Raw genomic sequence first — 23,293 nt, forward strand, 5'->3', positions numbered from 1 at the left:
TGCAGGTTGGCACAATAAACTAAAAACAATGAAATTAAATTTAACTTGGATGAACTTCTAGTTTTAGGATGGCAGTTTGATGTAGCTCCCCACTTTCTTCTTGAAAATCACCCCTAAACAATTTGAAACAGAAAATGACCTCCAGCTTTAATGACTAAGAGGCATATATGAACCAATTACATAAAAATTAAGAGCAGATAGAAGAATGATTGATGACTTAGCAGAGCAAAAGAAGGTCAAGTCCCTGTGCCTGACGAAGGAGATGCCAGGAAGAAGCAGCACTTCCAGAATGCTGAAAATGCATAGGAAATAGATAAACCCCCACCAAAGGCAGAAAGGAGACAAAGGGCTAAAAACAGAAAAATTTGTCTTAAATCAGAAACAGTCTGAGGCAGAAGAAATTGAACCCCTAATCATACTCAGTGACATCAAGCAAAAAGGATAGGCTGGAGTTTGCCAAGTACTGCTAGAAAGTTTAGGCTTTTAAAAAATAAAACAATTATTTATTTTCTTAAATGCTTTTAAGTTTAAAAAATGTAAATGATATTAAGACACAGTTTAAAATGTTTTTAAGCAATTCTTAATCACGGTTTTTTTTCCCCAAAATACATACACTCTATGTATCAAGTACCAACTTTAGAGATTCTAATTTTGTAGGGTAGGGCCCAGGAACTTATATTTTGGAAGTTTATCAAACTACTGAGCTAGTGTGAAAAAGGAATCTATCACCTAAATCTATCAAAAGGTGAAATGGTATAGACAAATTATAAGCATTTTCATTCACAGGACTATGCACAAGGTATTGTTGCAGGAATGAGGAATAGTGTAGTACACAAAAAAATTCCCTGTCCTTTTGGAGTTTATAATTTTTTAGGGAAGAGAGAGAGCGTAAATATATAAAATATGTAGAATGCTGGAAGTTGATAAGAAGAAAAATACAGCAGAGAAGGGGTAAAGGGAATTGGGTAAGAGGACACTGCAATTTAAAACAGGGTGGCCAAGCAAGGCTGTACTTAGAAGGTAATATTTTTGAATATAGATTTGAAGGAGGTGAGGGAGCAAACCATGAAGGTATCTGGGGAAAAGTGTTTCAGGCCGAGAGAATAGCTGAAGCAAAGGCCCCAAGACAGGGGGCTGCCAATGTATTTTTATTCAAGGGACAAACAGGAGGCCAGTAGAGCTGGAGAAGAGTGAGCGAGGATATGAGATCATAAAGGTAACAGAGGAGCTAAACTGTATAGGATTTCATGGGCCTGTGGAGGATCTTGGCTCTTATTCCTATGAGGTGATAAGACATACGATTAAAAAAGTAAATATTTAAAGGGTCATTTATTTATTTTTATTTATTTATTTATTTTTTTTAGACAGAGTTTTACTCTTGTTGCCCAGGCTGGAGTACAATGGCATGATCTCGGCTCATCGCAACCTTCGCTTCCTGGGTTCAAGCTATTCTCCTGCCTCAGCCTCCCGAGTAGCTGGGATTACAGGCATGTGCCACCATGCCCAGCTAATTTTGTATTTTTAGTAGAGACAAGGTTTCTCCATGTTGGTCAGGTTGGTCTCAAACTCCCGACCTCAGGTGATCCGCCTGCCTTGGCCTCCCAAAGTGCTGGAATTACAGGAGTGAGCCACCGTGCCCAGCCTGGGTCATTTATTTTATATGTATATTTATGACTGAAAAGCAATCAAACTTGTTCATGTAATTAATAACAAAAATAAAAATTCCAAGTGGTATCTGGAAACCTTAGCTGGCTAAATAAATCTAGACAGTACCTAATGTAGTAGCTTAGCTTAAATTAAGTGTTTGATAAATATTTGTGAAATAAACAGATGGTGGATTTATAATGAAAAAGAAAAAGAGTTTTTGAAGTTCTTGTAAAATTGAAGGCAATATATCAAGAATTTAACAATTATCCTAAGATGCAGCCTTCATAAAAGATTTCAGGGCATTTTTACGGAGTATCATCTAATAGATTTTTCTATTTCTTATTTTATATAGATTTGGCAAGAAGGGGCTAATATAAAAAATCTTTCAGTCAGTTTGAAGCATCTCCCTTTTGTTTAGAAGAGTAAAACACAGTTTTTTTTTTTTTTTTTTTTTTTAACAAGTCTATCTTTTAAGCTTAGGCTTTCCTGGGTTCTAGTTTTAAAAATGTGTTCATCATGATTCATACTTAAACTTGCTGTGTTTTATTCTTCTTAATTAAAAAACTTCATCTATTTTCACCCCGAAGTTTGGTTTATTTTTTTCTAAATTGACCGCCAAAATCCTGAGCTCTAGGCTTCAGAAAAAAGGAACTGTGGAAGTGAAAAATCCACTTCTGATACCTAGGAAAAGTGCAGCTTCCAAATGAGCCAATCTACTCTTTCTGGTTGTCAGAATTTGCTTTTAAATTACTAGGTGATAAACTATCCCATGGACAGCAAAACAAAACTGTCCTTTAGTATTAGTATTCTGCTTCTTTTGCTTGATAATAGAATTTTACAAAAGCATTATTATTATTATTATTATTTTTGAGACAGGGTCTATCTCTGTCACCTATACTGAAGTACAGTGGCACAATCAGTGAGGTGAGCCAGTGCACCCTTGAACTCCTGGGCTCAAGCAATCCTCCCACCTCAGCCCCTTGAGTAGCTGGGACTACCAGGTGCATGCCATCATATGGAGTTTTTTTTTTTTTTTTTTAAATGTAGAGGTAGGGGGTCTTGCTTTGCTGCCCAGGCTGGTCTCAAACTCCTGTCTTCAAGTCATCCTCCCACCTCAGCCTCCCAAAGTGCTAGGATTACAGGTGTGTGTCACTGTGCCGGCTTTAACTGTTTGATTAACAGAAAAATGATGGACAACTAACTCCTTCAACTATTGAAATAGTTTCTAAAGGAATAAAAAAATGTTAACTTCTGCTATTATAGACAACTGCAGATATTTTGGTACCATACCATGTTATGATTTCTCAGGAAAAATATGAATTCTGAAGTCATATAATATCAAAAGCATTACCTTACATGGCCAAGAGATCATTGATAGATGAACATAAAAATTTTTAAAAATATTATTTGTGCTAATAAATGGGGATTAAGCTAGAATCAACTGATTTACCAAATGAATAGTCTACTTTCATTACTTTTTGTATCTAAAATTTGCATTGATAACTTTGTGTAATGCAAAAAAAATTATATAAATCTATATTAAACTATGTTAATTTAAAGTGTGGGATCAATTCTAATTACAAAGATTTGACTTCTTTTTTTTTTTTTAAATCAAAGAGTTAAAATAGAAAGGAAGAGAATAGAAAACTTGGTTACTTGGTTTAGCAGTTTTCTCAAATTGAAAAAAATAACAGCAAAACCTCCAGGGTTAAGAATTTCAAATGAGGCTGCTACACAAAGAAGACAGACCAAATTAGCTTACCACTTGAACCATTTTGAGATATCTGGCATATCTTGGATCCTTGGCTACAGTTAAGATATTTTCTGCTGATACTTCACTTTCCTGTAGTCCAGAGTCTTGTGTACTGCTCTGCTGTAGAGAGTATTTTGTGTAAATCTTTAGACAATTTACAAAAGGGGTCCATCATGTTACTTAAAAGGAATGCTTCTTCCCATAATTCTAAGGCAATAAATTGCAGAAAAAAAAGCATCTCCCCAAATTTAAATACCAATAAGTTAATTATGAGATATGTTTGCAAATATCTACAAATATTTAAATATCACTTCAGAGGAGGTTACACTTCAACACTATATTGGTTCCTTAAAACACAAGTATATTCATGCATTAAAATAAAAATTCTGTTTTACTTGTCCTCAGAGTGCTGATACAAAGCATGAATTATATGTAGGTGGTTATACTATTTTAACAAAACTTTTAAGAAACCTAATAAAACTATCAACTGTTTATAAATTAATAATAAATTTACTGAGATAATGATGAATTGATTTCCTAGATATCTATAATCTACCTAATTGAGTCCTTTATTTAGTAAATCATTTTATTCTAAGTGGACATGGCTCTTCTAACTTTTTAGAAAGCAATTTTTGGAGAAGTTGTAGAAGAGAAGCCAGTTTGTCAGACAAAATTATCTGGTTTTATATATTTCAGCTACTGATGGAACTATTAATGGTAACATTGTCTACAGAGTGGTTAAAAGTCATACTAAATATGACTTGTAATAAAGAATCTTGGGGAATGGTCTTTTTAGATAAAAATGCTATTGTTATACAGGCAGTCTTCACTTTGCATGGTACCATGTTACTGAAACTTGTGCATATCAGAACCATATCCTTTGCTTAAATGCAAAACTAGAACTGCCTGTATACAGTACTTGATTTTTCTATCAAACCAAACATTTAGAAAAAGCTTACTTTTGTGAATCTCTCTCATTATCTGTATATAAGCATTAAGAAGAATTTCCTTAGAAGAAATCAATTTTATGTCTATTGTTCATGCTGAAATGTAGATAAATCAGTATCTTTATATCTTCACAGTCTTTAGACTATGAATGTGAATTACATATTGAAGTTTTTCCTCAGATAAGTCAAATATAAATTAAATCTGTTGAAAATTCCAAAGCAAATAAAACATCCAAAAGTCCTTTAGGTTTCTTCTGTTACATGATACTGCTAAGTTTTACAAAAGTCAGTGTGTGTGTGTATATATATGTGTGTGTGTGTATATATATATATATATTCATCTATAATATACATAAATACAAAAATTCCAAAACACTGTTAATTAAATAAAAAATTAAAACAATAACCAAATATGTTTTTTAACAATTTATGGAAATTAAACTCATATAATAGCAAAATGGTGCAAATGAGAACTATATCCTGGCCAGATATCAACTCTCAGTCGTTAACGTTTGCGTAATAACCAAGACCTCAACAAGGTTTAATTATGAAACACCTTTGCTATCTGAATGATCCATTAAATCCTCTATCATATCTCTCAACTGTCCTTCATTTATTCTCAAATCAAACTCACTCTGCACAATTGGATATTCTATTGTGAATAATGATGAAATCTGAACCATGAAATTAAAGTTGCAGAAAAATCAGTACACAAACTTTGGGTCTTTGACTCATGTATAGATTAGGGAGAGTGATAAATAGATGATTTTTTAAAAAAGTGCACTATTCCCCTTTATCTGTTAATTGAGTGAACTATAATGTCAATGAAAACTCTGGATTAAGCAATACTTAAGCCCACTTCAAAATATTTTGTATAAAATATACCAGTTGATAACAACAAAGAAATGAGAAGTTGATGTGAATATTAAGAACATGCTGAGCAGTTATTTTATTAAGCTAATCAACACACAACTTTATCACAGTATTTCAAACTTTGGAAGCCAAAAGAACTTCATAAACCCTCTAAATAAATACATAAACATTTTTAAATAAAATTGCCAGAGATATACCAGGTTATTCTGAATTTGCAAAGCAAATTAAGAAATTCAGCTGTGATTACTGGTAATCAATTTTTTGGGACATTAAATATGTGAGGACCAACACAACTGCATAAAAATTTTAAAGGGCATATTATAGATGGCATTCATAATAGCACCTGGAAAAATTAATAATCAAAGTTAGACAGGTATACTTAAAAATATTATAGAAATATATGACTGCTCTATCCACCACATAATAATTACTAGACAGAGTGGAAATATTTTCTTGATATTCCTTATAGATACTTTGTTTTAGAAAGAGGATAGTCATATTTAATTGAGAGAATATAAAGTTAAACTCCTCTATAACATCTGGATATCCTCTTGTATTTTATATATTTGAGTGGCCAGGATAATGAAATTTGCTATGTTAAATAAATGGATGTTAAATTTTATAATATCTAATTAAGTAAATGATCATCTAATTTATTACCCAAATATATACTATATTCTAAATATATGGCTTTTCCTACAGGGCCTCATACCACATATCCTCAATATGTTTAATAAATTGAACACAGGTACTGAAAACAGAGTAGTGTAGTGTAGTATAGTGTAGTGTAGCAGGTAAGTGCTAGGGCTCTTGGCACCAGACTGTCTGGGTTAAAATTCTAATTCTTACATTACTTTTCGACCTTCAGCAAGTTACTTAACCTCTATATACCTCATTTGACCCATCTATAAAGTAAGATTGATAATATGGTGCTTATATTATAGGGCTGTTGTAAAGATTAAATTCATTTATGAAAGGCACTTAGAAATGTGCACGCCTTGGTACACAGAAAGCACTCTTGAAGTGTTAGCTGTTATCATCATTGTCAACATCATCGTGATCTAAAAAATATCCTGTGAAAAGTGCCTCCAGGTACAAAGGCAGAATTCTATTATAAGTCTATTTGTTTAATTTGTTTATTATTACTTTGGTAGGCCACCACTTTGATAATTATTTTGTTTTAGATTTTAATACCTTGCTGAGATACACTAGAGACTGTTCTCAAAAAACAATTTTTATTTTTTGAAATAAAAAGTAATAAAAAATTGAAATTCATACAGAAGCATAAGTAAATGTTAAGATCTAAGAGCCAAATGTAAAGTATAACTTTTATTAGGATGCTGATTCAAACGAATCAACTTCAGAAACACAGTTTTTAGACAACTGGTATTTCTAAGATCAGTAGCTCTCAAATTTTAAGAGCCTACAGATCACCTAGGGGTCTTGTTAAAATGTAGATTCTCAGCAGTTTTGGGGTGGAGCCTGAGATGCTTCATTCTAACAAGCCGCCAGGTGATGCCCATGTGGGTTGGTCCATGGGGTGTACTTGAGTAACAAGGGGTTAGACAATACCAGTGAATGTTCATTTATTTTTATTTTTTTTGAGGCAGGGTCTTGCGCTGTCACCTAGGCTGGAGTGCAGTAGTGCAATCTAAGTTCACCACAACCTCTGCCTCGTGAGCTCAATTGATCCCCTCACCTCAGCCTCCTGAGTAGTTGAGACCACAGGTGCGTGCCACCACACCTGGCTAATTTTTGTATTTTTAGTGGAGACAGAGTTTTACCATGTTGCCCAGGCTAATCTCAAACTCCTGAGCTCAAGCAATCCACTTGCCTCAGCCTCCCAAAGTGCTGGGATTACAGGCATGAAAGACTGCACCTGGCCAATTATTGTTAATTACATTGTATATGATAAAGGCATTTATATAAGAAAAATGTTACAAAAGAACATGTCAAAACTTTTCAGAGATGCTCAAAAATTTATGCAGGGGTGAGATGATAAGCTGTCTGGGATTAATTTCAGCAAGTGACCAAGACAATAGATAAAGCAATTGTGACAAATCATAACTGGTGAATTCAGGTCTATTTTTGTGTATGTTTAAAAATTTTACAATAAAACATTTTAAAAGTACATTTCTTATAAGAACTTAGAAAAATTTCTAATTATTTTGAAGAAAATAATTATTTGAAGATTTTTCCTAGTCCTATATAGACTGATTTTCTTTTTTATAGGCAAAGAAAGTATTAACTTAAGGAAGCCCTTCAAAATAACACAGCTAATTTGTTTTTTCCCAAACTTCATTTTCTATGTTAAGGTTTTAAAATTTTACTATTAGAAGTTTTACATTTTTATTTTTCTTCCTTCCAACCTGCTGCTTAAGACTATCAGTTTCAACCAAAAACATCTGCTCATTTCTTAGAACTCACTTACCTGTGGTTGCTCTGAAGTGGCTTCAGGATGTGCTCCATTTGTGACACTGGTGACATTTAAAGGAGATACTTCAACTGTGACATCATCTAGGCCTGGGATAGATGACAACTGAAAAAAGATGAAAAGAAAATTGGTATTGAAATATGAAGATAGTACCTGCATAAACACTATAAGTTTCTAGGTTTGTATATTTTTAATAGCTGTCTTAAGTTTTAAGGCTATACAAACAGGTTCATAATATCTTGTCTTAAATTTTCCATGTCATAAACTAAAAGTGAAAGACAGTCACAAATTATTTTGAAGAACTTCTCAAAAATCTAATTTAGTTTATATAAACATTATTTTCAAAATACAGGCAATCCTAGTGTAACGACTGAGAGCTGATCTTTGAAGTCAGACTGTCTAGGTTTAACTTTTAGCTCTACCACTCACAAGCTGTGTGATCTTGTGCAAATCTCCCTATGTCTCAATTATCTCACCTGTAGAGATAAGAAAATGTACCTAGAAAAGTTGTTGTAAAAATATTTCTATTAATAATACTTTGAAAAAAAAGGGCTTTGTGCAAATTTTGAGTTTCAATTATCTAGGATATGCCAAAGCTGTCTTTACACTTTAATGTATGACACAGCTCATTCTTATTTCTTTCTTCGAACATTCACCACTGAACGTTATTAAAATACGTTTCTTGTATGCAAAAAAAATGGGCATATTGTTGGTATTTCAACCTGAAATGGTTTAGCACTTCAGGTTAGATCTGCAAGACCCATAAAAACCTTCTTTTCTGAGTTCATCCTGATATCAATGACACACATTTGTCAGATGTTTGGCTAATTTTGGGGATGACTCTATGGCCATGGAGATAACTAAGGTTAACTTGTCCATATGGTAACTTAATGTGCGACCTTGGACTCTAACTCCCTAAGAATTCCTTAAACACTAAAATAAGACACATATTCAAAATAAAGAATAATAATAATAAAAAAAAACCAATGGTAATAAGATCTCAAGCAGCAATACTCATTGAGAACTGTTGACTGATAACCATAGTTAGCACAGTGGCTACGGCCCAAATAGTTTCAAGTGGGTATGGCTGTTAGAGGAATATCTTGAACATGTTCAAGGCCAGGTTTCCAAACAAGAGAAATGTTCTAAGAGAAACACAGTTGCTGAAGTCCATAAGGACACGTAGTAAGTACAAACTAGACATTCTGGTCATATTAAAAAGGGATATCATTTTTTTCTTCCTCATAAATATTCACTGAATATTTCTTAGGTTTTTTTTGGTAAATGGACAAAGAAAATATTAATTTCAGAAAAGTTAGTAATGAAAATACACTAGTGTCTCCATAATTTTATAAACAGAAAAAACACATGTAAAAAATATTAAAAATGAAACCAAACTAAATACATCACTGTTATCGAAATCTTTAAGCTTTCAATCTAAAACAGTCTTCTGTTTTTCTTAGTTATCATTTGCAATTTCTGACATCAAAATTGTATTCTTCATTAGCATTTAAGGTATTCGCAAATAGAAACAGATGATATTGTCTCTAAAATTTGCTCTGAGACATCTAAAGATTTATATAACTATTATTGTATTATCAAATAATAACTAGTAAAATAAATTTGGAATTTTCTATCAAATGAAGTGCGCTTGATAACAGCTCAGCTTGTTAACATGTTACTCGTATTATGCGTTTGCCTAGCACAATGAAAGAAATCTCAAACCATGTGTACGTTTGAATTAATGGTTCATAATGAACACCATTTTCTTTGCAATTGCAGTAAAATTAAAAACACAACCAGTATCACTTCACAGATACAGAAGTTAAATGGAATCACTCCCAAATGCAATGAAAGTATGATTAAGAAAGCTGGTATATGTACAGCAGAGTTTATACTACAAATTATTCAGAAATACTAACCTTTGCATCTAAAATATTTAGAGTTGTTTCAATCTGTTGGATACGAAGCGAAAGGTCTGCCAGTTTCTGGAAAAGAAAAATTAGAGACATAAATATAAAGATTTTAATTAAAATAAACTGTTAACAATAACTAAGGGCAGATTTGAAAATATTAAAAACCATTAAATATTTGTCATATTCTAATGTAGTACTGTCTTATTTACATGAGTAGGAATGAGAACTCTTCTATTACCTGTATTAGAAAGCTTCTCAGTTTTTGGGTTTTTTTTGGGACAGAGTCTTGCTCTGTCACCAGGTTGGAGTGCAGTGGCGTGATCTCGGCTCCCTGCAACCTCTGCCTCCTGGGTTCAAGTGATTCTCCTGCCTCAGCCTCCCAAGTAGCTGGGACTACAGGCACACGCCACCACGCACAGCTAATTTTTGTATTTTTAGTAGAGATGTTGTTTCACCATATTGGTCAAGATGGTCTCAATCTCTTGACCTCGTGATCTGCCCACCTTGGCCTCCTAAAGTGCTGGGATTCAGGCGTGAGCCACCACACCCAGTCGCTTCTCAGTTATTTTATAAAATCATATTCACTTATAACAAAGTGACATTTTCTGCAAACTCATTATCAGAGCAGTAAACAATTGTTGAGACCAGAATATAAACAAACCAGGATAGAGCCTTTTGTTTACTACTGTACCTGTAGGGCCCAGAATAGTACCCTGACACTTAATAGGAGCTTAATAATTATTTGTTGATGAATGAAGAAATTTTTTCATAGAAAATAAAAGAATAAAAATTATTCAAAGACACTCTGCAACAAAGTCTGCCTTTATAAATTACTTAAATGCATAAGCATATACAACTCGTCCCAGATTTAAACATCCATAGTTTGAAAAATAAAGGGGGATGGAATTGGAAGACGAGTAATTCATTTCGGAAAGAGAAGAGAAAAAACTAGAGTATTAAAACAAAATCTACCATCAAAACGCAAGGTAAACCAGATTGAAGAGCTTATCATGCTTGTTACTCTATATAAATTGTCAATATACCTTATAAATACACACCTACACAAAGAAAGGTAACATCATAAAATATGACCTATAAGAACATTTACTTAAAACCTCCTAATCTTAAACATTACATTCAGTCACATAATCCAAGAGCAGTTAGCCAGTTTACAAGTTGGCAGATACACAGCATCCTGACTGTATTCTGGGCTATTATTAAGATCCTGACTATTAAGTAGAACTTTTATGGTCACTTTGCCCACAATTAGAGGGGACAAAAAACTGAAAGTGGCCACACAGCTTCTTTACAGATCACTTATTTTTAGGTTAACATCTTGATATCCACAAAGATATAATCCTCAAATAAAGTATTAGGATCTAGTTTTCATGGTATCAAAGCTAAGTTCACCCTTGACTTCTAGAATTCATTCACATAAGGCTTTTAGGTAAACACCAATACAGGTTTATAACATGTATTATGGATGAATCCCTCTCCAAATTATAAGTGTATTCCTTTAAATCATAGAAATTTAATTTTGGCAAATCTAATCAGTGTCTCAATTCACTAGAGAAGAAATTCTACAGCAAATTAATATGTAAAGTGAATGATAATTTCCAACTTATTTAAAAATGGACATATTAGTTTGACTGAAGGAAACAAAAAAGGAAACAAAAAATTGAATTAAAAATTTTTCTGTTTTAATATACCTATAGAAGTATTTACTTTTAAGCAATAATCATCAATATTGTAAATATTTGAGTCTTTGCCTTGCCACATATGGCACACTGTATATGCAACATATCAATTGAAATCTTACACCAAATCTATGAAGTAGGAACTATTATGCCAATTTTAAAGATGAGAAAATTGAGTCTTATAGAAGTAAAATATCCCGAACTCAAACCCTCCAACTCCAGAGGCAATACACTTCATCAGATTTTTTGAGAATTTTACATTGTTAAAACATAATGGTAAATTATTGGGTATTGCATAGAATTTTTGTTATCCAAAGCTAACAAATGATCAATTCGTTTCTCACTAAGATGATTCTGTGCCAAGAGGAAAAGCCTTTTGCTCTTCTGATTCTGAGATGATCACTTACAAAGTGGTTCTGAACTACAGTACATGAACTAGGATGAGAGAAAAAAATTCTACCTTTATTTTTATCTACTTCTAGCTTAAATTTGGCATTGTTTAAAAACATAGTAAAAAAAAAAATCACCGTAGGTCGGGCACAATGGCTCATGCCAGCACTTTGGGAGGCCGAGGGAGGTGTATCACCTGAGGTCAGGAGTTTGAGACCAGCCTGGCCAACAGGGTGAAACCCCCATCTCTACTAAAAATACAAAAAAATTAGCCAGGTGTGGTGGTGTGCCTCTGCAGTCCCAGCTACTGAGGAGGCTGAGGCAGGAGAATCGCTTGAACCTGGAAAGCGGGGGTTGCAGTAACTTGAGATCATGCCACTGCACTCCAGCTTGGGCGATGAGTGAGACTCTGTCTCAAAAAAAAAAAAAAAAAAAGAAAAAGAAAAAAAATCACAGTGGTTTTAGGATCTATGACTGTCATCAATAGAAATCATAGATTTTTTTTTAATCACATCACAATTGCTGCAGATTTCTTTACACTTCAAAATTATGGTTATTAGATATACGAAAGGATAATATAATTTAATGCTTTAATAAAGAACCTACTAGTATAACATAGTTTTAAATTTTTTAAAGTATATAACTGGTTTCTTTTGTAATCCTAGGCATTTTATTTTATCCACCTGAAAACATTAATTTGGTTTCACTAGACTGTCAAAGCGTCCATGGCATGACTAAGAAAGAACTCCTTTTCAAAGCTAATTGAGTCTATAAATGGTTTTGTATGTTCCAATGTAATTATTGCTATAACATACCTGAATGTATACTTTTCAAAGAACCATTGTCAAGTGAAAAGGTACACCTGGGTTCATTGATGGGTTGCTGAAGTTCATTTCTAAGATGTTCATGCTTGTGGCATTTTCCTCATACAATTCCCAGACCACTATAAAACAGGTTTTTCAATGCTGGCTATATTGACATTTGTGGGTGAAATATTCTTTGTTGCAGGGGACTGTCCTGCACACTACAAGATGCGTAGCAGAATCTCTGGTCTCTATCCACTAAATGTCAGTAGCACCTCCCAGTTATTACACTCAAAAACACCTCTAGACATAGCCATATGTACCCTGGTTGAGAGCCACTGCTCTAAATTATGGATGACTATGGATATAACGTAAGTAACATAATTGGTGACAGTAGCTGTTCTCACCTCTGAAAGTTTTAGCAAGAGGAAATGGGAAGGTAACAGTCTATCATCCATTTAACCATCGTTTTATGAAGACTGAAAACAAACTTGAAATGCTATGGTTTGGGTAACAGGGGAATTTATAAAGTCCCTGATATTTGTCAGATAAGCTGAAAGCTTGATTTACTATCCATCTATTTCTAAGGCAGTACATTTTATAAAGTTTAAAAAAGGACAAAATAAAGAAGGAAATATGGAGTTACTAGTTGAATATGGAAACAAAACACTGGTTTTTCATGGTTGTAAAATACCTTGCTTATATATCCATTTCTCTAAAAGGGAAACAGTATTTTAAGATAATGGATCTCTTGGTATACCCCACTGTGTTGTATGTGCCCCAGAAGCCAGAAAAGGAAGCAATCAATGGTTTTATTAGGTTGTGTCTGATACTTAAGCCCAGCAGTTGTTAAAGATGTAAGAGCAAATAAGGATTTAAGCAAAACATTATCTGATTAAAAGTTAAGTCCAATGGCAGGCTAAAAAAATGAATGTAGAAGATAAGCACTAAAGAAACTTTTAGGTTATGTGACAATTCTCAACACTTTTGCTTGTACCTAAAGATTTTAGAAAAAAGAAAAATTTCAGAATATTAAAAAATTATTTAAAAATCCAATATCTCAGGCATGCAATAAGTCTGAGTTTGGCTGAGGGCGCTTGTAATCCTAGAACTTTGGGAGGCTGAGGCAGGCAGATGGCTTGAGCTCAGGAGTTCAAGACCAGCCTGGGCAACATATGGAAACCCTGTCTCTACAAATACAAAAAATTAGCCAGGTGTGGTGGCATGCACCTGTAGTTCCAGCTACTTGGGGCACTGAGGCAGGAGGTCTAGGCTGCAGTGAGCTAAGATCACTCCACTCCACTTCAGCCTGGGTGACAAAATGAGACCCTGTCTTACAAAAAAACAACAAAAAAAGTTTGAATTAAAATAACATTCTGGCCAGGTACAGTGGCTCATGCCTATAATTCCAGCACTTGGGAGGCCGAGGCCTGGGGATCACTTAAGCCCAAGAGTTGGAGACCAGCCTAAATAATGTAGTGAGATGCCATCTCTAACTCACACACACACACACAAACACAAACACACACACAAAATTAGCCTGGTGTAGTGACATGCCTATAGTCCAAGCTTCTAGGGAGGCTGAGGTGGGAGGATCACTTGAGCCTAGGAAGTTGAGGTTGCCCTGAGCTGTGATCACCCCACTACACTCTAGCCTGGGTGACAGAGCAAGACTCCGTCTTAGAGGGAAAAGAAAAAAAAATTATAAAAAACCCAAAAAACCCAAAGTTCGCATTTGACACTCCTGTTTACAAAGTACCACTACTTTAAAACTCACTAGAAGGTTAAATGCTCAGGTTTCACCTGCAATATGCATAGATCTTATGTTGCTTCCCGCCAACCCCTCAAAATTTGCAGTCCCAATGGATGACCATAAGATTTTGCTGACTAAAGCAAGAATAAAAATGCTCACTGGGGATTTGTGATGGAAGAGGAGATGACCCTAAGTACCTCTGTAATGTGGGTCTGATTCTACTACTTTCTCTGTCATCTAAATCTCTCTTCTACTCTGGTGCCAATCACTGGAAGAGTTACAAAAGTAGCCTAATATGCAGAAAGTTTTTGCAAAGTTGAGTTCTTCACAGAATGCAGTTTTATACTCTTCTCTTTAGTGAAGAACTCTAAAAACAGTGCCATGGATGAAGAAAGAAGCCTAGCAATTTGTTTCAAACTTAATTCTGGCTTGAGGGTTTATCTATGACTGAAGTTGTTTAAGTTTGGGTTTGGTTCAAACCAGATCCTGTCAGGGGACGGGGAAAGTTTTCTTTTTCCTCCCAGTTCACTCTCAGTTCAAAAACTAACAGTTGAGGTTCCTCTTTTGTTGAGAGAAACAGTCAGTTGGTTCTTGTTTAAGGCTTTAAATAAATAAGGACTAGAGGCCTATTAGGTACTATTAACAAAAACATTTCAAAACACCAAAGTGACTTTAACTTGGGAGAAAATGGCACCTTACATTTGAATACATATATTCTTGGAATTGACATAAAAATGTATTACATCAAATAGACATAGCATAGCAAAGAAGTGAATATGAATCTAAAAATAGATTTTAATATAGCTATAAGGTACTTATACTGCACACTCTCACTTGAAAATGACATAAGCATGCTTCTTAATCAGGTAAGTCAGTGCAATGTAAGAGAGTAATGAGATATTGACTTTTCCAGTTAAAAAATCAGTGGGAATCCAGTTCTGCTACTTTCTGTGTATGTGCAGCTAATGCAGCTACAACTACTGGGGGCATGCAAAAATATGTTGAATGAATGAATGACTAAGCAAATGATTTAAACTCCTCTACATCTTAGTTTCTGTATCTGTATGAGTGGGATAACTAAGCCTCTCTCAAAGGGCTGACTGCGATAATTAAATACACATAAAGCACTTAGTATGATGCCCAGCACAGAGTAAGTACAGAATAAATATTAGTTGTCATCTCATTGAGCAGTCTCCAGCTGACATGAATATCCAAATTGCTAAAATATATATTGTAGAAAATCAGTTACAGTCAACCCTAGATTATCAAACATAAAGGAGAAAAAGGTGGGACAACAGCAAGATGGGGGAACAGGACTTCCCAGCACTGATCCTCCCACAGAAACATCCATTTGAAAAACTATTCACATGTGAAAATACCTTCTCAAGAGCTAAGGAAACCAGGTGAGAAATTATAGCACTGGGTGTAGCATAAAAATAAGAAAAAACACATTGAAGAGGGTAAGAAGGACAGTTTTACAGAACTCATGTCACCCTTTCCCCAACTCCAGGCAGCACAGCATGGAGAGAGATACCCTCCAGGTGGGCGAAGGAGAAGCAGTGAGCACAGGACTTTGCCTTGGACCACAACACCAGACCCACCCCAGTAGAACTCAGTGCTGAGCAAGCCCCCTCAGCCCAGACTCCAGGCTGACACCTGCAGGCGAAGCCTTTAGGCCCCTCCTGGCACCAGGCTAGATCACCTAGTCCTGAGTTCTAGGCTTGTCCCACTGGGACCCCAGGCTCTAGACCAGCTCAAGACTCAGGACAGCCCCAGCACCAGGCAAGACTGCATAGATTGTCTCCAGGTCTGCTCCAAGGGCAGGCCAGCCCCAGTGGCTCTAGGTTCTAGACCACTCCCAGCACAGTGCTGGCCTCCATGAAGGTTCAGGCCCACCCCAGCACCAGGCCAGCTCCTGCAGATACAGGTTCCAGGCCTGACCAATGCCAAGTCAGCTCCTGTGGCCCCAGTCTGGCTCCTGCAGCCCACACCCCAGTAGAAGTAGGGTTTAGGCTCATCCCAACAGGCCCTTCTGTTGGGGGGGCACCCATAGACACAGGCACCAGGACCATCCCTGTGGACTCAAGTTCCAGGCTAGCCACTATTGCCCTAGGACCCCGGCCAGCCCCATGTAGCCCAAGTCACCAGGCCAGCACCTATAATCCCAGGCTCCAGTCTGGCCCCCGTGACCCCAGGCTGCACACTTGCCCCAGCACCATGCTGGCCCCAGGCAAATCCCTGTGGTGAGTCAGGATCTAGGTATGTTCCAGCAGACCCGGAGTCTGGAACCACCCCAGTAGATTCCATTGCCAGACTGGCTCCCATGGACTGAGGCTTCAGGACCACTCCTGCAGACTCAGGCTCCAGGCTAGTCACAGTACAACCAGGACCCAGGCCCACCCCCACATCCTCTGGCTCCAGGTCCATCCCAGGGGTCCCAAGCACCAGGCCCACCTTGGAACCTGGCCAGACACTGCAGACTCAGGCTCAAGGCTCACCCCAGTGCCAGACCAGCCCCTGCAGACTTAGGTTTCAAGTTGGAACCCTAAGGATCCAGGCCCACCTCTATAGAGCTAATCAGCAGGCCCATCCCAGTGGATCAGGCTCCAGGAACAACCCTATGACCCCAGGCACCAGGTCAGCCTACCCAAGGACTCCAGCAGCAAGCCTGCCATGCACCACACCAGATGGCCTGTCTAGAACCTCTGGATGGGCTTACTGGTGAAGGGCTTTCCCAGACAAAGCCAGTCTGCAAAGACTGGAATAAGTCCTTACTTCTTCAAACACATACGTACCAACACATGGCCACAAAGACCAAGAATAATCAGGGAAACACATCACTACCAAAGAAACAAAATAAATCACCAGTAACTGACCCTTCGTCACAACGAATCCAAAATTATTGTTTTAGGGAAGCTCAGTGGACTTCAGGAAAATTCAGAGAAACAATTCAATGAAATCAAGAAAATAATAAGTGACCAAAATGAGAAATGTAACAGAAACATTGGAATTATTTAAAAAAAAAATCAAACAGCAATTTTAGAGCTGAAAAAAAATGTATACAGTCAAATTCAGAATATTCTAATACTGTCATGGTGAGTAAATCATTTGTATCTTTAGTATGAAAGTTAACAGATAAAACTATTACAAATAATAATAGCTAAAATAACTTAAGGGATATGTAGTATAAAAAGATATACACTGCAAAATCAAAAACAAAATGTGGAGAGGTGGAGTAAAAGTGCAAAAGTTTTTTATGTTATCAGTTATGTTATTATCAGTTTAAAATAGCCTGTTATAACATGTTTTATGTAAGCCTCATGGGAACAACAAAGGAAAAACCTAATAGTAAATACACAAAAGATAAAAAGTAAGGAATCACAGTATATCACTAGAGACAATCATTTAATCACAAAGGATGACAGCAAGAATGGAAGGAACAAAAGATCTATAAAGCAACCAGAAAACAATGAACAAAATCACAGCAGTAAGTCCTTACCTATCAATAATTACCTTGAATGTAAATGGACTACATTCTCTGATCAAAAGACACAGGTTGACTGAATAAGATACAAAAATAAGACTCAACTACATGCTGTGTATGAGAGACTCACTTCACCTTTAAAAAAGGGACGCACATAGATTGAAGTGAAAGAATGGAAAAGAGCTGGGCACAGTGGCTCACATTTGTAATCCTGGGATGCCAAGGCAGGAGGATTCCCTGAACTCAGGAGTTTGAGACCAGGCTGGGTAACATGGTGAGACCCTGTCTCTACAAACAATTAAAAAATTAGCTAGGCATGGTGGTGTGTGCCTGTGGTCACAGCTACATGGGAGGCTGAGATAGGAGGATAGCTGGAGCCTGGGAGGTTGAGGCTACAATGAGCCATGTTCACGCTACTGTACTCCAGCATGGAATGTAGAAGGAGACCTTGAAAAAGGGAAGGGAAGGAAAGGGAAGGGGAAAGGGAAGGGAAAAGAGAAGGGAAGGGAGAGAAGGGATGGAGGCAGGGAGGGAGGGAAGGAAAAAAAGAAAGAGAGAGAGAAGAATGGAAGAGAATATTTCAAGTAAATAGAAACCAAAAAAGAGCAGGAGTTGCTCTTTTCAGATAAAACAGACCATTAAGTCAAAGGCTGTAAAATGAGTCAAAGAAGGTCATTATATAATGGTACAGGGAGCAATTCATCAAGAAGATATAACAATTGTAAACATATATGCATCTAACATGGGAGCACCTAAATATATTAACATATTAATATTAATAGTTCTGAAGAGATAGACTATAATACAATAATAATGGGGGATATCAATAACCTACTTTCAACCATAGACAGATCATCCAGGCAGAAAATCAATAACGAAACACTGGCCCTAACAGACATATGTAGAGAATTCAATAAAACAGCAACAGAATACACATTCTTCTCAAGGGCACACAGAACATTCTCCAAGTTATATGATACACCACAAAACAAGTTTTAATACATTTAAGAAGACTGAAATCATATCAAGTATCTTTTCTGACCATACTGGTTTGAAACCAGAAATCAATAATAGAAGGAATCTTGAAAAAAATCATAAATATCTGGAAATTAAATAACATGCTCCTAAACAACCAATAGGTCAAATAAATTAAAAGGGAAATTAAAAAATATTTTGAGACAAATGAAAATGGACATACAACACATCGATACTTATGGAAGGTGGTAAAAGCAGTTTTAAGGGGAAAGGAAGTTTCAGCAATAAAGACATATAACAAAAAAGATGAAAGATCCAAAATAAACATCCTAGTGTTACAACTCAAGGAATAGAAGAACAAACAAAACCCAAAGTTAGTAGAAGGAAAAAAATAATAATGATCAGAACAGAAAAAAATGAAAGAGACTAGAAAAACAATAGAAAAGATCAATGAAACGAAGAGCTGGATTTTTGAAAAGATAAACAAAATCCACAAACTTTTAGCTAGATTAAGAAAAGGAGAAGATTCAAATGATATCAGAAATGAAAGAGGAGATGTTATAACTGATACTACAGAAATATAAAGAATTGCCTTTTACAGCCACAGAGCGCAACTCAGCTCAGTGACGTTAAAATGCTGATGAACTTAAGGTCTGGTGTGTGTTTGAAAGAATCAGTGAAGCCTTTCTTTTTTTCTTTTCTTTTTTTTGTTTTTTTTTGAGATGGAGTATTGCTCTGTCACCCAGGCTGGAGTGCAATGGCGCGATCTTGGCTCACTGCAACCTCCACCTCCCAGGTTCAAGTGATTCTCCTGCCTCAGCCCCCCAAATAGCTGGGAATACAGGTGTGTACCACCACACCTGGTTAATTTTTGTATTTTCAGTGGAGATGGAGTTCCACCATGTTGGCCAGGCTGGTCTCGAACTCAGCCTCAGGTGATCTGCCCACCTGGGCACATACAAAGTGCTGGGATTACAGGTGTGGGCCACGGTGCCCAGCCCATCAAAGCTTTTTAAGTAGATAAGGAGTATTTGAATATGGGACCACTGATATATTCAGAATAGAAGTTTTTGCTTTCTTTGTCTCTTTCATGGTGGTAGCTGGGGTGAATTCTGAGATGGTCCCAATTTTGTATAGGAATGTTTAGATGAGAAGTTTTTGTTTCTGTCCTGTGGTTGAGTTAGTGCCATAGATAATTTTCATAAAATTCAATTCCATTACTTAAAATAGTTTTTCTTTTTTTTTTTAAACTAGTTTTTCTATCAACCAGCCCCAGTCTGAAACTTGAGACAGCGTTAACACAAAAGAGCATACTCTACCTACAAAGACATGACCTAGAGTAGTTCTTCAAGCAGGTCAGTTTTAGGACACATTAATTCTATCCAACTAGACTAGCTATTTTACAACTATGTAAGACAACTTTATAAACTCTGCTTTAACTTACAAAGGTCATTTAATAATCCCATTGTTTTGACGATTCTAAAGATTATAAGTTTATTTTTACAGTCTACTCTTAAATATTACTGTTGAGGCATATATACAGCAATGGTGGACTTAATTCTGCCTAAGATATCTGAGCATCTATAGTAAAATATGAAGCTACCTTCATTTGGTTGGTATGCTAAAGAAATTTTTTAAGTATCTCAATTTTAAAAAAATTTGGTTTGTGTGTTTTGTGTGCTCAGGAATTTTTCCATAGGACTAGAGATCACTGTAGTGATTAAATTTGACCCTTTTGACAGAAAACAGAGTAACAGATTCCTAGGGATGAAAAAGGGGTGACTGCAAAGGAACATGAGGGAATTTTTGGAGTGATTCTACACCTTGTTCTACAACTATTCTACATCTTGATTATGTTATGATTATGCATTTGTCAAATCTCATACTTAACGGTAAATTTTAGTGAATATAAGCTCATACTTAAATAAACATGACTTTACAATTAAAACAAAAGAAATATGAAGGCTCATAAGAGACTGCTATGACCAATTATATGCCAACAGATTGGATAACCTAGAATGGATAAGTTCCTAGACACATACAACCTATCAAGACTAAATCATAAAGAAATAGGTAATCTGAACAGACCAACAGTAAGAGATCAAATCAGTAGTTAAGTCTCCCACTAAACAAAACCCCCGGGACCTGATGGCTTCACTACTGAATTCTACCAAACATTTAAAGAAGAACTAATACAAATCCTTCTCAAATTCTTCCAAAATACTGAAGAGGAGGGAACATTTTCAAACTCAATTTAGGAGGCCAGCATTATCCTGATTCCAAAGCCAAACAAATACACTACAAGAAAAGAAAACCAAAGGTCAATATCCCCAATGAACATAGAAGCAAAAATCCTCTACAAACTCTAATAGCTAAGGCTATACCTTACATAAGGCAGAATGCTCAACAGACTTACTTGTGAATTATCTAAGCCCCATAATTTACTTTTCTTTCCTTAAATGCAATTTCAGCCCATGGTTCCCACTGTCCTCCCCATCTTCTTTTTTGGCTTTTTAAAAGACAGGGAGTCCCCGGATCCTGGATCTAGTACCTATCCTCTTTTTTAAAACAAAAACAAAACACGAGTTTCTCTATGTTGTGCAGGCTCATCTCAAACTCCTGGGCGCAAGTGATCCTCCTGTCTCTGCCTCTTGAGTAGCTGGGATTACAGATGCACACTACTGTGCCAGCTATCCAACTAGGGAACCTAGTTCCTAGTTGGATACTTAACCCTTACAAGTCATTTGCAGAAAATATTTTTATTTCTATAATCATATTTGATGCCAAAGTTATGTTTCCAGCCTATCTCCTCTAGCCATCTTTTAGATTCAGAATGTAAAATAAATTTAATATAAACAATGTGGTTTTGGGGTACAAGAACAAATAACAAATAGCAAAATAAAAACGATTTTGGGGTAAGAGAACGAATAACAAATAGTAAAATAAAAACTATTTTCAACTAATTTTAGAAGTTGGGCACGGTGCCTCGGGCCTGTAATCCCAGTACTTTGGGAGGCCGAGGCTGGTAGATCGCCTGAGGTCAGGAGTTCGAGACCAGCCTGACCAACATGGTGAAACCTCCGTCTCTACTAAATACAAAAAATTAGCCAGGCATGGTGGCGCATGCCTGTAATCCCAGCTACTCAGGAGGCTGAGGCAGGAGAATCGCTTGAACCCGGGAGGCGGAGGTTGCAGTGAGCCGAGATCGCGCCACTGCACTCTAGCTTGGGTGATAGAGTTAGACTCTGTCTTTAAAAAAAAAAAAAAAAAGAAATTTTAGATTTCCTATTGTTCTCTTTAATCGCAATAAGCCTGACTGAACTATCTCACAAGGACCTCTAGAACACTAATTCAGTAGAGGAGGGTTGCAAGATTGATTGTAACAGAGTAAAAGAGAACTTAAGGTATGTTAACACAATTGGGTGACAAGAGGTCATGATGCATGAATAAAGACTGTAATTCTTGTTTTACTCCATTTGTCAATCTCAGCAGTGCAAGGTGACTTCTAGGCGACTCTATAAACCAGTATCACAGGACCTACCTCCTCACAAACTGTAGAAAAGCGGTTGAGGAACTGTACAGTGTGCACCACAAATTGGTTTAGAAAAGCCACCGTTCTTTTCTGTTGAATAGCTGGCACCTGTGTTATGTAAAAACAAACATGGTTCATACAGGAGGAACGTACACAGTGCAAACCTTTTCATATTTGGAACTAATCACGAGGCACTTTGCTGTGTGATATGAATTTCTTGAAGGGCTGGGAATAGTCATTAACTTGTTTTCCTAAACTGTGGGTGGGGTGTCCGAAGACGACAGAGGTGCATAAAAGTTTGAGAACAGGCTCTAGACTCACTGGTACGAATTTTGGCAGGCAGAAGCAACACACATAAACACACACAAAAACTTGGGGGCTGAAAAAGAGGTAGGGCTAGCTATCACAACCGGCGTCTGTCGCCGGCGGCACAGAGACACGAGAGATGGGAAGCGAAAGTTGGGAGATGCACACCATCTCCTTAATCAGTTCAGGAGGGACCCCATTTTAAGGTGGACTGCGGAGCTCTCCCTCCTGAGGCCGGCAGAAGGGCCCAGGGCCGTGACAGAGTGGGGACCCGGAAGGTGTGGTCTCCCCGGGAAGCTGCGTCTTCCCCATCCTCCTCTCGGAGGAGGAGTTTAGTATCGTCTTTTACAAACCTTGGTCAGGTCTATGCCTGACCCCATGAGAGGAAGCCCGTCCTCATCCATCTCCTCTGCGGGCGGGAGACCCCGAGTTCACCCACAAACCCCTCCCAGATGGGGCCCGCCCAACACGGTAATCGCGTCTCAACTTTCCCCCCAAATCCCCGCCTCCGGGGCCCTTCCCGCCGGAAGAAAATGCCTCCGCTCGCTAATCACTCGGCGACTTCCGGAGAGCCCGCCTCCTCGCTCGGAATTCTGGGATTGGTAGTTTCAGTTCAGATTGTGACGTCAATTTCGGGATGGTGCAAGGATGCAGTTATAGCAGTAAAATCTTAGGAGGCAAACAAAACAAAACAAAGCCAGAAGTTACGTCCCTTTGAGGTTACCCCTACTTAGTCCTGTCTGTTATATAACAGCTCCGTCATTCCTTGAGCAACATTTTTTT

At 36.9% G+C, this 23,293-nt stretch overlaps 1 protein-coding gene across 3 annotated transcripts in view; it reads right to left on the reverse strand.

Annotated features, from left to right (window-relative positions):
* The window catches only part of WASHC3 (WASH complex subunit 3), a 46,448-nt gene extending 23,372 nt beyond the window's left edge, over positions 1-23,076 (reverse strand). Inside the window, exons 1-5 of one of the 3 annotated variants that reach the window (XM_037996627.2) lie at positions 22,864-23,076; positions 22,214-22,312; positions 9,577-9,642; positions 7,652-7,759; positions 3,410-3,517 (exon numbers count right to left, since the gene is read on the reverse strand). In XM_037996627.2, coding sequence (XP_037852555.1) covers positions 3,410-3,517; positions 7,652-7,759; positions 9,577-9,642; positions 22,214-22,312; positions 22,864-22,914 — 432 coding nt within the window. In that variant the 5' untranslated portion in view covers positions 22,915-23,076. Of the gene's footprint in view, positions 1-3,409; positions 3,521-7,651; positions 7,760-9,576; positions 9,643-22,213; positions 22,313-22,678 lie in introns of all 3 variants that reach the window. The other 2 variants (XM_008004428.3, XM_008004425.3) reach the window with 2 other exon arrangements.
* Between the last annotated feature and the right edge of the window lie 217 nt (positions 23,077-23,293).

Source organism: Chlorocebus sabaeus, chromosome 11, assembly GCF_047675955.1.
Source record: "Chlorocebus sabaeus isolate Y175 chromosome 11, mChlSab1.0.hap1, whole genome shotgun sequence".
In the NCBI taxonomy this organism is placed as follows: domain Eukaryota; kingdom Metazoa; phylum Chordata; class Mammalia; order Primates; family Cercopithecidae; genus Chlorocebus; species Chlorocebus sabaeus.